Here is an 18,488-nt window from a genome sequence, read left to right on the forward strand (position 1 = left end):
AATTTATCCTAAAAAGAGAAAATCATATTATGAATATTTTTGGCTTAATTTAGGCTATCAGAATACAAATATTATTTAGATTTTCTTTTAACCATTTCAGCAAGGATTTTAAAGTTCATGAAATATTATTAAGGTAGTACAATTATTTATTGAATAATACAGTCCCTAATTTGTCTTTCTAATTTAGACAAAAAGCATAATTAAATTATATGAAGAGATTCAAAGGATGTTTCTTTTCAATTTTTGTAGTATTCTAGTATCTTTCAAAGTCTTCTCAACTCTCACATACCCTAACCAATTGCAAGTTTTGTCTGCAATGACTTGCATTGTAATCTTGCATATCAATGATATTCTCTTCCTGATTGTTAAAATTTATAACTAAAATTAAATAGAAATTTTAGAAAAGTAGGTAGAACATATAAACAAAAAATTATAATACTTTACAATGACCCCTGGTTATCTTTTGGGGTATCTGTTTTTCCCACTCCCTCTCTATTTGTATACATATATTTCTACAGCTATAATTGTAATGAAATAATACTTTATGAACTAATTTCAACCTACATTTTAATTGCATTTATCAATTAAAATGTTATGAATTGCTTTTTGTGTCATTAAGTATTCTAAATACAATTTCTTCTTTTAGGGATGAATATTGTATTTTACGGCTATACAGTGATCCCTCACCTATCGTGGGAGTTATGTTCCAGAGACCCCCATGATAGATAAAAATCCGCAAAGTAGCAGCATTATATTTATTTTATTATTTATATATATTTTAAGGCTTTATAAACCCTTCCCACACTCCTATAAACCTTTCCCACTCTCTTATTAACCTTTCCCACACTTTTACAAACATTTCATATGCTCTTAAACACTTTCTACACTCTTAAACCTATGTAATTTTTACCAACATATAAAATTCTATATGGGTACTCACCAGTGAAGTATACAGTTGTCCCTCACTATAATGCAGTTCACTTATTGCGGCTTCACTGTATCGTGGTTTTTTTTTAAAAAAAGCAAGGGACGACTGTACTATGTATAGTTACTTAACTAACTCATTCTTCTTACTGAACACTTAAGATCATTGCATTTTTGTTTTTATAAATGAGACTGTAACGAACATCCTTGCAGACAAAAGTTTGCTTTCATATTGTGTGTTTTCATTATATCTTTGTAGAAGTGGAATACTTGGGTCAAACTCGATGCACATATTTTAGGCTATTGATATGTATTATCAAGTTGCTTCCACAAAGGTTATGCCAGTTATATTATCCACCAGTAACAGTGTAAAAATGTTGTTTATTGTCTTCTTTCCTTGTACAACTAGATTGTATCAATTACATATGTATGCATATATAAAGTTTAGCCAACCTGATACTTGAAAGATGCATTTTAAATTGCATTTCTCTGATTATTTTTGTATAACAAACTACCTTACAACAATAATAATTTACTTGTTAATAATTTGGCCCCGTTGGTACTATTAAAATTCTGTTAACTCTCTGGTAGGATAAGTAGCCTCTGTTCTTTTCTTCCAAAGATATTATTGGCTTTTTTTTTTGTTTTTATTTTTCCTGATAAATTTGGAATCAATTTTCAAGTTTATGGCTAAAAGTTTTATGGATATTTTGATTTGTGTTACCTTAAACTAATACAAAATTTGGAGAGAAGTGATTTTTGTATAAAACTGAGATTCCAACTCCGAAATAAGATATGCCTCTTATTTTATCAAAGCATTTTATGCTCTTCAGCAAAGTTCAGATTTTATGTATTTTTATGTTCTTATATATTGAAAATAAATGACATTGATGTGGTATAAGACTGCCTATTTTACTTTAAACTTTACTTTTAATTTTCCTTCAATTTGTTTTAGATTTTTCAGGAATACTCTTGTAGACTACAAATATTATTGTTTATCTATTCTATTTAATAATTACATATTTGCCCTGGCTGGTGTGGCTCAGTGGATCGAGTACCAGCCTGTGAACCAAAGGGTTGCCGGTTCAATTCCTCATCAGGGCACATGCCTGGGTTGCCAGGCCAGCTCACCAGTGGGGGCTGTGTGAGAGGCAACCACACATTTGATGTTTTTCTCCCTCTCTTTCTCCCTTTCTTTCCCTCTCAAAAAGGAAATAAATAAAATCTTTAAGAAAATTACAAATTTTACCTATTTATAATAATATATCATGCAGAATTTCCAGAACAAAGTCAAAATATTTTGGCTTATCTTATTCCTGATTTTCTGTCAAGCAATATAGTATTTTAAGCTCATGCTGGGAAATATCTCTCTAGCACTAATTTAAACACAAATTTTAATCCTGAATTTATGTAAATTTTTAAATCTCATTAAATACCTATATACCACCAATCATAGTTTTTAAAGGAGGAAAAACATATCTAGTTCAACAATATATTTGTAGCATTAGTATATTTTTTAGAACACATCAAGCAGTTAATAAGTATCTATTCGATGAATGAATTAAAATCACAGTGAATAATCCTGTACATTCACTTCTGAGAACTTGTTCTGTTGTTTGTTTTGGATGCTTAAAATTGGAATTGATGAAGAAAAGGGATATGCATTTTAGTCATTGGTACATATAAATATATTTAAATTACCACCACAAAACTTTTATCAATTTATAATTCTATCCATAGTTATCATTCAAAAGTATTTATTAGGCATCTATCAGATATCATGCATTATTCTTGACTTTGGGGTTATAGTAGAAAGCTTTTATCTTGTTGTGGTCACGTGCTGCCTTTCCTTCACATTTTCTTCTTTACTCTGGGTATTATCATTTGCCAATATAAAAGACATATGACCAAGGTCCAATATATCTATGTTTCTTTTGTCACTGGTGCTTTTTGGTTTCATATCTAAGAACCTATTACCTAACCCAAATTGTGAAGACTTCTGTGTTTGCTTCTAAGAGTTTTACAGTGTTAGCTCTTACGTTTAGCCTATGATCCATTTTGAATTGTTTTTGTGTGTGGTGTGAGATAAGTGGCCACCTTTATTCTTTTGAAGTGATGTCCTTTTCTCCCAGGACTGTTTATTGAAAAGATTAGTTCTCTTTAAATTCTCTTGGCACCCTTGTCTAAACTCAAGTATACAGAAATGTAACAGTTTGTCTCTGGACTTTCAATTCTGTTCCACAGATCTATATGTCCTTATTCTAATAACATAGTGTCTTCATTACTATAGCTTTGTAGGAATTTTTGAAATTGGAAAATGTGAGTTCATCAGTTTTATTCTCCTTCCATAATATTTTTGGCTAATTTGTGTCCCATGCATTTCCATATGAATTTGAGGATTACCTTGTCAATTACTGCAAAAAATAAGCAGGGAATTTGATATGAATAATAAAGCATCTGTATAGATCTATTCGAGGAGCACTGCCATCTCAACAACATTAAGTCTTCTCTAATCCATGAACATAGGATGTTTTCCCATTTATTTAGGTCTTCTTTAATTCCTTTCAACAATGTTTTATAGTTTTCAGTATATAAATTTCCCATTTCTCTATTAATTTTCTTGTAAATGATTACTTTTGATGCTATTGTAAATGGACTGGTTTTCTTAATTTTATTTTCAAATTTTTCGTGACAAGTGTATAGAAAAACAGTCAATTTTAAATATGGATCTAGTATTGTGCAAGATGTTGAACTTATTCATTAGTTCTAATAATTTATTAGTAGATTCCCTACAATTTTCTATATACAAGAACATGCCACCCTAGCTACCATCACACAGAGGGTTGGGCATTGTCCTGCAAGGCGAATGGTCATGGGGTTCAGTTCTGGGCTGGGCACGTGCCTGGTTAGGGACGTGCAAGAGGCAACTAGTTGATGTTTCTCTCGCACATCGATGTTTCTCTCCCTCTCTTTCTCCCTCCCTTCCTCTCTCTCTAAAAGTAAATAAATAAAAATCTTTAAAAAAATAAAAGAACATGCCATCTACCAATTTGAATGCTCTTTCATTTCTACTGCATGATTTTTAGAAACTCCAGTACAAAATTGAGTAGAAGAAGTAAGAGCAAATATTTTATCTTTTTCCTTATTTTAGAAGGAAAGCATCTATCTTTTACCTTTAAATTTGATGTTAACAATGTTGTTTTTTTCTGTACATTTCTTTTATTAGGTTGAGGAAATTCCCTTCTTCTAGTTGAGTATTTTGATTATGAAAGAATGTTGGATTTTGTCACTTTTTTAAACATCAATTTTAATGATCACATGATTTTGCCATTTATTCTATTAATATGTTGCCTTATATGGATTGATTTTTGTATGTTAAATCAAGCTTGCATTCCTGGGATAAATCCCATTTGGTCATGAAGTGTAATCCTTTGTGTATATTTCTGGATTCAGTTTTTTAGTATTTTGTTGAAGGATTTTGCATCCATATTCATAAGGAAAACTGCTCTATACTTTTGTTTCTTTAAACTACCTTTGGTTTTGATATCAGGGTAATAGTGGCTTCTTAGAATGAGTTCAGAAGTGTTTTTTTCTTTCTTAGTTTTGAAATAATTTGTGGAGGACTATGTTAATTCTCCTTTAAATTGATGATATATTTCAACATCACAGTCATTTTTGTGTCATATTATTTAAGTTACTAATTCAATCTATTTGGTTGTTATAGATCTATTTATTTTCTATTTCTTTTTAAATAACAGTCTCTTTATTTATCATTATATAGGACTTAGAGTCTGTAAAGTACCCTCATATCCAATATTGCTTTATTTTCACATGAGTCCACTATGACAAGCATTGAGGCTATAGGTGTTTCCCTTTCTCGTCATAAAAACTGATGCACATGGAGGCTAGGTGCCTTCTCAAGGCTAGCTGCTGATGAGCTACAGAGCTTGGTCAATACAGTGTTAGGTCCTCAGCCTCCTGGCTTACTGGATCTTCATAATACCATGTTAGGAATCTAAATATAATGAAGAATAATATATATTTTTTCAGCCTCTGGACACAGGATTTTCATACGTATTCTTTAGGTTTTCTTACTTTCCTCCTAGTCATTAGTGTTCAGTATTTTCAATTTCATAAATTTGCAATCATCAAAATGTCAATTACCATATTTGTATAATCTTTGTTCCATTTTCCATATGCACAGAAAGAAATTTGCAGTCACGATTTGTTTCTTCTGGGATTAAGTTTATTTGGGGAATAATTTATAGATTCTTAAGCCTTTAATAACATTTACCAGGGTATCTGTAAAAACAAATAAAATAAAGTCCCATAGTACAATGGAAAGAAAGGAAAAGGTGACATTTTTTCAGGGATTTGTAGACTATTGGGAAACGTTATCTTGTGTAAAATAGATAATAATCTGTACAAAACACCTCAAAAGATTAAATCATGTCATTGGAGGTGGCATGATTACACTACCTGATAGAAAGTATCTACTGTTCCAATTCTTAAACATAAATAGCTTTCCAGTGTCAGGTCAAATCATGGGCAGACATTTTAAAAACTTTTGGCATATATTTCTCTTCATAAAAATATATAGCATCTGGCACAAAAAGGAGGGTTTCCTTTGTTTCTCATTCCTCAATTCTTTGTCAGTAGTGCTTGTTAGATTTCATATAGATTTCACATGAGATTTTCTCTCTTATGCCCCACTTTGGATGGAGCCCATTGAATGTTGGTTTAATTTCCTATTGCTCATTCTGAAGTGGCCCAGTGTTCCTTTAGAGCAAGGGTGTCAAACTCATATTCACTGGGGGCCACATCAGCTTCGGGATTGCCTTCAAAGGGCCGAATGTAATTTCAATTCCTTAACAGTTAAGGAGCAGTTACATTTATACAGTTCTAAAACTATTCCACCCTTTGAAGGCAACTGTGAGGCTGATGTGGCCCCCCAGGGAAAATGAGTTTGGCAGCAGGGCTGTAGTGTTTGTGTGTTCTCTCCTGGTAGCTTTCTATTTTGCTAGAATCAGTTTTCTGCCTTCACTTGAGATAACAAAGGCCAATAATTCTCCCCTATTTTCTCCTTGTTCCTCTCCCCCCACATATATCTCAATAGTTTTCTCTTGTACTTCTAGGCCAGTTTACCTGTTTCTCTCGCTCTTCTTAATTGAGATAGAATCAGCAAATCATACTACATTAGTTTTAATTGTAAAACAATGTTTAGATATATGTACATATTGCAAAATGACCACCATAGGTTTGGCTAACATCTTATACTACACATAGTTACAAATATTTTTCTTGTGATGAGGACTTTTAAGATTTATTCTTTTATCAACTTCAAAGTAAATAGTAGTCTCATTAAGTATGCTTGCCATGCTGTACATTACATCGCCAGGACTTATTTCTCTTATAACTGGAAGTTTATACCTTTTTTGACCATCATCGTCCACTTCATAGATGAAGATAGTCAAAATTTCTATTTCTTATTGAGAAGTTTTATTTAAATCATCTAATTTTTTGTCATATATTATTCATGGCATTATTATTTTTATTTCTGTAATATAGGTAATAATGTCTTTTCTTTCATTTCTTATTTAATTAAATTCAGTCAATTCTCTTCATCTTGGTCAGCCTATCTAAAGGTTTGTCAATTTTGTTGATATTTGTAAGATTCAACTTTTGGTATAGTTGATTTTCTATACTGTTTTTGATTCTTTATTTCATTAATTCACACTTGATTATTTCTTTCCTTCTGCTTGCTGTTTACTGTTATTTTTTCTTTTTTTTTAAGGTAGAAGGTTGATTTGATATCTTTCTTATTTTTTATGTAGGTTTACAGCTGAACATTTCTCATTAAGCATTGCTTTAGCCACATCCACAAAGTTTTGCTATGTTATATTTTCATTTTTATTCATCATAATGTATTACAATTTCTTATGTAATTTTTGACCCATTAGTTATTTAGTATATGTTGTTTAATTTCCACCCATTGGTTAATTTACCAAATTTCCTTCTGTTATTGATTTCTAATATAATTTATTTGTGATTGGAGAATACATTTGTATGATTTAACTAAATTTAAATTTATTGAGGCTTGTTTTATTATACTCTATTTAGGTTATTTGGTTATGTTGAGGTAAATATAAAATAACTAATTGAGGTAAAAATGATTGCATCTGGATTTGTGTGTTTGTGGGTAAATGTATGTTTATGTATATATGTGATTATACAATGATGGAAGAGAATGCTGATTTTTGAAATATGCTTTGTAGGATTACTTTTATTTTTTCATATATGTACTCTTATAATTTTGATAAAAAACCAAAAACTCAAAACTAAAAAGAAAATGAACCTTCTGTGACAAGGTAGTGTTTAGAAGCTTTTAGGCATGTCCTTCTCTCACCTAGTATCTACATCTTGCCTGTGCAGAGTTATGCAGACACGCACACACACCCTTTTTTCAATAAGGAAAACAAATTAATAAGTTTGTCCAGTAATTTTATGATGCAGACACCGGCCCACAGTGTCTGCATCATTATGGATGAAATGAGACATTCACATGGACTATGGAGTCCAGTGGAGGAAAAGGGACAGCATGGCTTTTCTCTTAAGGGGATCAAAAGCCTCGGCCCTTGCTCCAATGAGCTTTTACTGTCTTACTGAGCACATTACAAAAAGGGCCTCATTAACTATGCACAGCCTTGCTTTAGGGGGTTACCTTTTACAGAAAACAAAGGGGCCAAGGTTGCTAATCAGATCACAGAAGAAGGATATTTGCAAATGAAAAGGCAAAAGTAGTTGAATCAGTTACACTCATCCTTGGAAGGTTTAGCATGGTTTTTAGGAAGTTGCTTTGCAGTCAATGTCCTCAATTCAGGGTGAGGGAGTTTTAGCAAAAAGCAAGACTCATAGCGGCCTAGGTACATTGCAGGCCTGATTCCCCACGGGAAAACCTATCCATGGGCGTGGGTCCTGTGCATCTCCGAGTGGGAGCTGGGCCCACACTGTACAGAATGGTCTACTACAATTTAAATATGTAGGTTTTTTAAACTCAAGAGCAAGTTATATCTTTTCTTAATAAATGTGTATTTTATATTATTACACAATGGTGCTATATAATGTTTTTAAGGTTATCTTTTAACAAGAGTAACCAAAAATTAGAAATAATATAAAACCCAATTTAATTGCTACAGGACTTTTTGGAAAAACACACACCCAATTTGGTAAAATATTTTCATTTTTTGAGTCCAACTTACTGTTTAATTCTGTCAACAAGTAAAAACATGTAAATCTATTTCTTAATGTTTAGATTGTGGATTCTAAACATTGATTATAAAATTAAAATATGCAATATCTACTTCCAGTTCTCTGAAGTGCTATGCCTTGCTTAAGATTTTGAATCATTCTATATTTACTGGGCATTTTAAAGGGAGACTGACTTAGTGTATCGAAGTGTAATTCAGTCCCACAATGAGAACATAAAAAACCCTGAGGAGACAGCATGCCCTGTGAGATATGTGCCAAGAGGCAGGCTGATTATGTGGTTTCCAGCCATTTCAAATGCACTTCGTTATATTTACAGCTAGCAGTAAGTTGTCTGGGTTTGTGTATGTCTATGTGTGTAAATGTAAGTAGCCAGTGGGCCCTCTCCTAGTTGACCTATGTAGCTGGAAAATACGAAATCAACAATAGGGGCTGGATGTATTTCCAGTTGTAACCCATCTTGCCTATGGTGCACCAGGTTTGGCTATAACAGTCAGAAGTGCTAGTGAGCAATTATAGTTGCATTTGGTATCCGCTGGTCTGGTTCGTTTACACTCAGTCACTGAGGCCCCTCCTTTCCTGTGGGCCACTCGGTGTCTTCTGGGCCAGTATTTAGTGTTATGTTTCCCTGTATGATAGTCACTAGTGGATATTGAAGTCAAATCTTTAATTATTCAAAATTTCATAAAATGAAAATTTTATTTCCTCAGTCAAAATTGCCACATTTCAAGCTCTCAGTATCTACATGTGGCTACTGAACATGCACAACATTTCCATCACTGTATAAAGTCGTATTTGAAAGTGCTGGTATATTATATTTTTCCCTATTTTACCCTTACCTTTCCTGCTACAGTGGCCTAGATTCTGCCCTGTGGCACAGAGTGGTTAACCTGCATGGCTGAGTGGCTCTCCAGGTTTCTGCGGCTCTCATCTCTGCTGCTCTATATTTTCTCTGAAGCGTTTCAAAATGTGGGAGATCTGTTCACTTTTTTCTTTTTCCACCAACCTTTTTCTGTTCTTTAAGGATATTCAGTCTTTGGGTAAACATTTCACAGTGGTTATTCTGGATTTACAGTCATACTTACAGCATGCTAGGAAAGATGCTTCAAGGATTAAAATAGAGGACATTTGAATGCCTCCTGCCCCTTTTTTAGTCCTAAGCATTTTTGTCTGCCGACACACTGGCCAGAGGACTGAAATCTTTTCTTCATCAGAATATGATTTTTTACTTGAGACATTCTTGTGTTTGATAGCATCTACAAAGGCACTAAGAACGGCATGCATTGCAAAACTTTCCAACTTTTCCCTCTTCATTAGATACCTCAGTAGTTTCATAGTGATAGAACTCATCTTTTTTCCTACATGCCAGTGAGTTGCTGTGTAAAAGATGTTTTATATTTTACAATGTGGTTGAGGGGATAAGACTTATATGGGTGAAGAAATCATGGAACCTCTCAATTTTGCATTCTGAGTAATTACAGGGCCACCTTAGGTAAAAACATATTTTAGGTGACCTGTCTGTGAAGATGTGAGTTAAGAAGAAGACAAAGGCAGTATGACTTCCCACGTACACACAATAGGCAGTTAGAGAAGGCAGGGGCTGACTCTGAGCTCTGTGAATTCAGCACATAGTATTTTAGAAAATATATATGTTTCTGGAGAGAAATGACCTCATACTTAAAATAATAGAGACAGTTAGGAGCTGAGATCAGTGCATCGAATTATCATTACCAACATCATCAGAATCAACAACAGCAGATGTTCTTAAGTGACGCCCACAGTCATGTTCTGCGTTAAACCTCTCCCATCACTCCAGTCTTCCACTCCTATCATCCCTGACTTTGGAGCCCAGCATTGCACCCAGTGACAGTCAAGACTCAATACTCACTGACTGTCAGGAGTTGTTCTATAGTGTTTACTCTTTATCTCATTCATCCCCAAAGTGGAGCCCTCTGTGACTAGGTTGTCTCCCCTAGTGATTCTGAGCTCCCTCACACCTGGCTTCCTTTCCCTTCCTCTCTGCCTTCTAAGCTCCTTATACTTACATAAATCCTTGTGTTTTTAGGTCTTCTTTTCCCTTCATGGTTTCTTTATATAATGAACATGGCTATCTCTATATAGCCTTCTTATATATCTTTTCCTGTGGATGTGGGTGTGGCTATAGACATTATCCTTTCTGGAAGCTTCGCTCCCTGAGCTGGTTTTTCTAGGTGGTCTTTATCTGTTAAACATGGCTGCTTCTTTGAACTTTGTAGCATATGTGAGTTTACCACTTCGCCTGCTTCAGAGCAAATCTCTGGACATTGCTGCCAGCCAGGCTCATTGTGTATCCTTCACCCCACTCCTCTCATTTTTGGAGTGATTTCAGTATCCATATGGGGGTCCTTCCATAACCCTGGACTCTCAGTTTCTTTGTTTTCATTGACCTCCTCCTTCCTCTCCCTCAGCTTCTTCCATAGGGAACTCATCTCCTGTCAGATGAGGATATGGTTTGGGAAACATACTTTTATATAGTACTTGACTTTAAAACATGAGTCCATATGATATAAAAAACTTAAAGAATAAGATAATATTCTTTAAGAAAAATATAGTTTTATTTAAAGTAAAGTAAAAACAATCCTGCAGCATTTATTGTCATCTAGTAATAACATAAGGATAATCAAAGCCATATGAGTAAATGTTTAGGAGCTATATTTTAATCAAAGGACACCTAGAAAACACAAACTGCCCTGCCTTCTCAACCATTTTTCACTTCATGAGTCATTTCTAGTTCGAGACACTTCAGAGAAGAGTAATATTATCTCTTTTTAGCATGATTGCACCAGTTGTTTTCTTGATTTTGTTTTAGAAAAAATCTCTTCTGCATCAGCAAATACAAGGTTAATATACTTGCCAAAACCCCAGAGGGCTGGGGCCAAATATACAGCCCTCTGTCCACATATTCACTTGCTCATAAAGCCACACCTGAATCTGAGATCCATTTTGCAAGCAAGTATCTGAAGATGAGGTTGACGGACTGCACAATCATTTTCTGCACTTCTTAGCCCCAGCCACAAGTACACCATGGTGGAAGCTGACAAAGACCAAACTAAGCCACATACTACCTCAGAAAGCTACTTCTGAAATTGCTTTCTGACTAATTTTTTTGGTTTTGTTTTTACTATTTTTAAGTTGTTTTCTTATTGATTCAGTGTTCACTTGGTAGCTCTAAACCTTTGACTATTTTTCAGAGTTCTAACAAAGTTGGACCTCACAGCTTTTGCTTGCTTTTAATGTTTGTGTGGAGAGATATGCATTTGGAACTGGATATCCACCATCTGGCTGATGTTACTCTCTCCTTTCATTTTGCTATGGACCCTAGACATCAAAACTGGCCCTGTTTCTTCTCCTTGATGCAAACTTGTCATGTTTTTATCAAGGCTGGATTAGAGAGTCTTCATTTGAAAGTGAGGGCTAGCACTATATAATTGTCAAGATGTTATGAAACTCTATTTGTTCTTCTATGACTCATTCTGACTGGCTGTGTATATTATTGGTGTGATTTAGATTTTGAATCCAGATGTATAAAGCTAAAGAATAGCTTTAACTTCATTTCATTTACTTTTGAAATTGTGATGCTATAAAATTCTCTGCATTATATGAGCATTGGCAAATTACACAGTTTTATAGCAAATATGAAATTCAATATAGAGAGCAGTTTGATCACCTTCCCTAAATTTTTCTCGTGCCTCTTTGTAAGCCAACTTCTCCCCCATCTCCAGTTCGTGGCAGACACTGACCTCATGTTGTTTGTATAATTTTGCCTTTTCACTTATATAAATGAAATAATAAGGTATGTTGTCTTTTTAGTGTGGTGTCTCTAACATAGAATAACTCATTTGAAATTCATCCATAGTATTATGTGTAACATTAGTTCATTCCATTTTATTGTTAAAACAATACTCTTGTATTAATTTACCAAAATTTGTTATCCATTTACTATTTGGAAGGAATTAGGTTTGTTTTCATGTTTTGGGAACTATTAATAAGGTGACAATAAACATTTGCATGCAGACTTTTGTATGAATAAATTTTCATTTCTTTTTGATAAATACCTAGGATTGGGAGTTCTAGGCCTCATGTTAAGTACATATTTATTTTTCTAAGAAACTCAAAAACTGTTTTCTTAAATGACTATAAAATTTTGCATTCCATCATCAATGCATAAATGTATTAGGTGCTCATATCTTTATCAATACTTGGTAATAACATATAATTAGTGGACATTCGGCACATAGTTTGTACAAATCCTGTTTAAGATTTGAACCTTGACTCATTTACTGAACCCCATGTGGCATGACCACCTAGGCTACCAAGGCAAGAACATTTATTGTTGGCAGTACATCTACAACACAATTATTTTTTAATGCCTTATATTCTTTTTTTTAAAGATTTTATTTATTTATTTTTAGAGATGGGGAGGGAGGGAGAAAGAGAGGGAAAGAAACATCCATATGTGGTCGCCTCTCACATACCCCCTACTGGGGACCTGGCCAGCAACCCAGGCATGTGCCCTGACTGGGAATTGAACCATTGACCCTTTGGTTCACAGCCTGTGCTCAGTCCACTGAGCCACACCAGCCAGGGCCACCACTCAATTATTGAACCAATAAAACATGATAGTATTTTTATGTGTTAATTCTATAAACCAAAAATAGAAACAAATGTTATGGGCTATTTGAACCCAGGGACTTTGTCTAAGCATGGATGTATTGGATAAGACCAAATTTCAAGGACCTTTTATTGTGAGCAAAATGTCTCCATGTATGTTTTGGACAGACCAAATGTCCGGCAATGTGTCATGTTTGTTTAAGCCATTGTGTTAAGTGTGAAGTGTTATCTCCTTTGATTTTAATTTGCATTTCCCTAATGCCTGATATTGTTAAACACCTTTTCCTGCAGTAATATATGTGTATGTTCTGTTATGAATTATCTTTTTAAGTCTTTTACCTAGTTTTTCATTAGATACTTTGTTTTTCATTGATCTTGTGTGTTCTTTAGCTATGTTGGGTACAAATATGATTTTTTTTGTCAGAAATGTGTGTATGACTTATAATTTTATTTTCTTTACATCTTTAAGAAAACAGATGTTCTTTATTTTACCAAATTACAATTTAATAATTGTTTTATAGATGATTTTTTTGTATTGGATTTAAGAAATCTTTGCTATTAAATAAGGATAACAAAGATTTTTTCTCTACATTTTCTTATTACAAAGTTTATATCTCTCGATTTTGTATTTATGTTTTTGGTCCATTTTAAATTAATAGTAATTTCTAAAATTTATTTATTTTTAAGATTTAGTTTTGGCATCATGAAAAATAAACCAAGTCTTATTTTGAAAAATGTAATATTACAAAATAATTTTCTTTTTGAAACTCTTTTTTAAAGATTTTATTTATTTATTTTTAGAGAGTGGGGAAGGGAGGCAGAGAGAGTGGGAGAGAAACATTGATGTGAGAAATATTGATCCATTGCTTCTGTATGTGCCCTGCCTGGGGACCAAAGCTGCAATCCAGGCATGTGCCCTGAGGCTTTGCTTTGCGGGATGATGCCCAACCAACTGAGCCACACTGGTCAGGGCTGAAACTGTCTTTTTAAAAAACTGCCGTGTTGCTAAATTCATAGTATTTCATTAACTTTCCAGAACTTACTCATCTAGAATAACTGAAAGTTTGTACCCCTTGACTGGAATTTCCCCATTTCTCCCTGCCCGCAGTCCCTGATAACCACCATTTTGCTCTCATCTTCCGTGAGTTTGACTATATTAGATTCCACGTATAAGTGAGGTCATATGGTATTTGTCTTTCTCTGTCTGACTTATTTCACTTGGTATAATGTTCTTCAGGTCCATCCTTGTTGTTGAAAATGGCAGGGTATTTTTCTACTTTTAAAGCTTAAAAATAATCCATTGCATGTCCTTTCATGGACAGTTACATTATTTTCATATCTTGACTATTATGAACAATGCTATAATAAATATAATGTAGGTATCTTGTTGAGATTTTGATTTCATTTCCTTAGGATGAATACCCTGAAGTAAGATTGCTGGGTAGTATGGTAGTTGTGATAACAATACTATGCTTTATACTTGAAATTTGCTAAGAGGGTAGGTCCTAAGTATTCTCATCACAAGAAATAAGAAGAAAGTGACTATGTGAGGTAATGGATATGTCAATTAGCTTGATTATGGTGTTATTTCATTATATATATGTATATCAAATAATCAAGTTGTACATTTTACATATATACAATAAAATTATTATCACAATTTTTATAGCAAAAAAGTCACAGATATGATTTATTTTTGTCTGTCAGGTGAGAGTATATGAATTTTGCTTTCAAGTTCGAATTAATTTCTACGAATCTTCAGAACTGTACACTGAAAATCATGTGTTAAATGCTCCTATACCTCCAAATACAGTACCACTTATTCAACCATGTTATGTTCAAGCTGTTGGTATGTAATGGGAATCATTCTAGTGGTGTGCACAAACCAGACATTTACACTTCAGGGGGTAGTGAGGGTAGAGGGGGTCAAATATATGGTGACACAAGAAGTTTTGACTTTGGGTGGTGGACACACAATACAATATACAGATGAGGTTTAATAGAATTGTACACTTGAAACCTATATAATTTTATTAACCATTGTCACCCCAATAAATTTAATAATTTTTTAAAGATAACATTTTTTTAGCAGGTAATAATATCTTCTCTATTGTAGTTTGAAAGATTCCAACAATTTCAAACTTTAAATAGAATAGCTATTTTCTTACGTATGAGTGTTATGATATGTAATCTATGTATTTCCTTTATTTCCATAATTCTTTTTATGTTTCTTCTCATTTCTGTACTGCATTGGTCAAACCCCAGTATGGAGATCATTTTATCTTTGTTTACTTTTTTCTTAGTTCGATATTTCTCATATTTTTATTTTTTTTGTCTCAAGGGTAGTTTTTACATTTTACTTGTAATTAATTACCATAAAAATACAAAATTGGGATTTTGTAGATGTGATAAACCAAGATATTCTAAAATGTTTAAAATTTAAGTTTTGGTTTTGCTGGGAATATAAAAATAGAAAATAATTATATATTTTATTGTTTTATGCTGAAAACTCTATTAAGAATTACCTATGAGCTTATATCTATTTATAGTTTACCAGTTTATTTACTTTTCCCATAGTATTGCAAGCACCAGTGAAATTATCCAAGAATGAATTTACATTTAATATTGTGCCAAGTACTGTGAATACCATGGAAAATGTCAGAAAAACTCAGGTATGTATGGAGAATTGGTACAGTTTACAAGTGTTTTTCTGATTATGGTTTTTAGTTTATTGAGTTACTGTGAAACATATAAGAAGTCTTTTATTTTTAGAGAACTTGCACATACAGATATATATATATATATAACTTACATACATATATATTTCATATTTCTCAGAAGTATGTATATACAGTGTGGGGCAAAAGTAGGTTTATAGTTGTTTGAATGAATTCAGTATAATAATGAATAAATGATAATACAAGAATAAATTCCCTGGCTGGCATAGCTCAGTGGATTGAGCTCAGGCTGGGAACCAAAGTGTCCCAGGTTCGATTCCCAGCCAGGGTACATTCCTGGGTTGCAGGCCATAGCCCCCAGCAACCGCACATTGATATCTCTCTCTCTCTCTGTCTCTCTCTCTGTCTCTCTCTCCCCCACTCCCTCCCTTCCCTCCTTAAAAATAAATAAATAAAATATTAAAAAAAAAAGATTTGTTTAAAAAAAAAAGAATAAATTCTGTCTTTTGCAAACTCACAACTATAAACCTACTTTTATTCTACCCTGTATGTTATATATATAAAACTCATATTTCTCAGAACTAATTGTTCAAGTATGCCAACACATATAAAGTCATTTATTTTATATATGTATGTATTTAATAGGACTATCCAAAATATGTGGAATAGAATTAAATTATGCCTCTCTCCTTGTACAAATGGAAACTGTGATTAAAATTAATGTGAAATATGTTCCATATAGATAAGCAAATGGAATGTGAGGCAATGATAACAAGTGAAAAAGTCCAGATATATAATAAAGTGACTTTTCTGATAATCTAGTTTGTTTTTCTTAATAGATATTTTGCCTCTCTTCTAATTATGAATCTATCTAGAAAAGTTAGAGAATATATATGAAGGAAGCTTGTATATTCATTGTAGAAATTTGTATTTGTAGTTTTCCTTTTTTGTGTTATATATTGCTTTTTCTACAATAAATTTTGAACCTTTATAGCTTGAACAAAAATTATCTGGAGAAAGCATTTAATATTGCATCCATAAAATAATAGCTGAGGGTATATGCAATCATAGTTAGAGGACAATAGAGGATCTCTTCTAAAATTAAAATGTGACTTTTTCAAGCATAAAATGCCAGTAAAACTTCTAACTGTAATGTAACTTCAAGGATGCCAAAGACCACGTATGCAGGGCTAGGAAGGAAGAGTAAGTGAACTGAACTGGCTTGAATTCCAGAGCAAAACAATCCCTGCATAAATGCAAGATTATTTTATATCATTTTATGTAATTGTACTTTTATTCACTTGGCGTGATAAAATACAATCTAGACCACAGATGGCAAACACAAGGCCCGAGGGCCAAATCTGTCCCTCCACCTTGTTTTATCTGGCTGGCACCTTGTTTCTACCAGGTGGCAGCACTGAGCTCTCAGTTAACTGTTAAGAAGTGGTTACATGTACACAGTCCTAAAGTTACATTCGGCCCTTTGAAGGCAACTGCAAGGCTGATGTGGCCCCCGGTGAAAATGAATTTGACACCCCTGCTCTAGACAATGAGAATCTTGTCTTTTGATTGGCAAAGGACTTACATTGGTCCCACAGAGAAGGAACTGTGACTCTAGTACACTACTTGGATTTGGCATGACTGATATTTACAGTCAGAATAAAATATATAATGCAGAGAAGTCAAGATTTTTATGTAGCAGAATTAAAATAAGATCATATATAACATTGTATATTTAAAATGACAAGTATGATACATACAATGTGGATATGAAAGCCTGGTTGACAGAAGGGTTGGGAATAGTAGAAGGAACAGGAGTGAAACCCATCTTACATGGAGGGCAATGAAAGGGAATTTTCTAAAGTTGACAGAAAAAGAACTTAAGTTATAAATACACTGTTTAAAGTTGCCATGTGGCTAATGGAATAATTAAAATAATACAAATATCTAAACTTGGGAGGTGGAAATTGGAGTAGAGGAGTGCAAATGAGCTAAACCCTCATCTATACTAGTAGGCGATCGAGACATGATATCTGAGTCTGATAAATCATGAAATAGCCATGTGGTAATCAAAATTATGTCCTCCAAATTTGCTTAATTCTTAATCCTCGGAACTTGTGAACACACTACTTTATTTTACAAAAGATACTTTGCTGATGTGTAATGTGATTAAGACTAAGGACCCTGAGCAAGGGAGGTTATCCTAGAATATCTAGGTGGACCTGATCTTTTTACATGAGTGGTTCAAAACACAGAAAGTTTTCAGGCTGTTAACAGCAGGAAATGTGATGATAGAAGAAGGACAGAGAAATGAGATGTTGCTGGATTTGAAGATAGTGGAAGGAGGCCACCAGCCAAAGAATGTGTCTGATGTCTAGAAACTGGGAATGACAAGGAAAGAGATGCTTTCCTAGCGCCTCCAGAAAGTGTCATAGTTTTTTTCTAACACCTTGATCTTAATCTAGTGATATCTGTGTTGAATGTCTAAACTACAACACTGTAATATCATTAATTTGTGTTGTTTCAAATCACTGTGTGGTAAGTTGTTATAGCAACCATTAAAAAACCTAAAGTAAGCCATATCCGCATCACATTTAGAATAAGGTATAACTGCTAGAGAAAACCAAAATCAGAATTGGCTACAATTGGTTGCTTCTGGGACGCAAAACTATTGAGGAGGAGGGGTTGAATAGGACACCTATTTTTATAAGCATTTTTGAGCTATTTGTGTAACCTATTTTGATAAAATTATCAAGAAAAATGATACAATACATACTAAACAAACTAAACAATGTTTCTCTATAGCTGACTGTACTGGTTGTATTCTTAGGATAGGATATGGAAAGTGGATAGTATTTTAGAGATTTCATACCATTTCCTTAATTGCAAAATGAGAAAAATGAGTCTCTCATTTAGCTAGTACAATTTCATGCTCACATTCTGTTTTAAAAGATGTTGTTTTCTTTATAA

General features: G+C 33.4%; 1 protein-coding gene across 1 annotated transcript in view; it reads left to right on the forward strand.

The window, feature by feature from the left end:
• Positions 1 to 18,488, forward strand: part of CFAP47 (cilia and flagella associated protein 47) — a 333,438-nt gene that overhangs the window by 59,772 nt on the left and 255,178 nt on the right. Inside the window, 2 exon segments of the mRNA XM_045860609.1 lie at positions 14,548 to 14,689; positions 15,418 to 15,512. Coding sequence (XP_045716565.1) covers positions 14,548 to 14,689; positions 15,418 to 15,512 — 237 coding nt within the window.

The sequence above is a fragment of the Phyllostomus hastatus genome, unplaced genomic scaffold (assembly GCF_019186645.2).
Source record: "Phyllostomus hastatus isolate PE091 unplaced genomic scaffold, TTU_PhHast_1.1 phas_scaffold_200, whole genome shotgun sequence".
Taxonomy (NCBI): domain Eukaryota; kingdom Metazoa; phylum Chordata; class Mammalia; order Chiroptera; family Phyllostomidae; genus Phyllostomus; species Phyllostomus hastatus.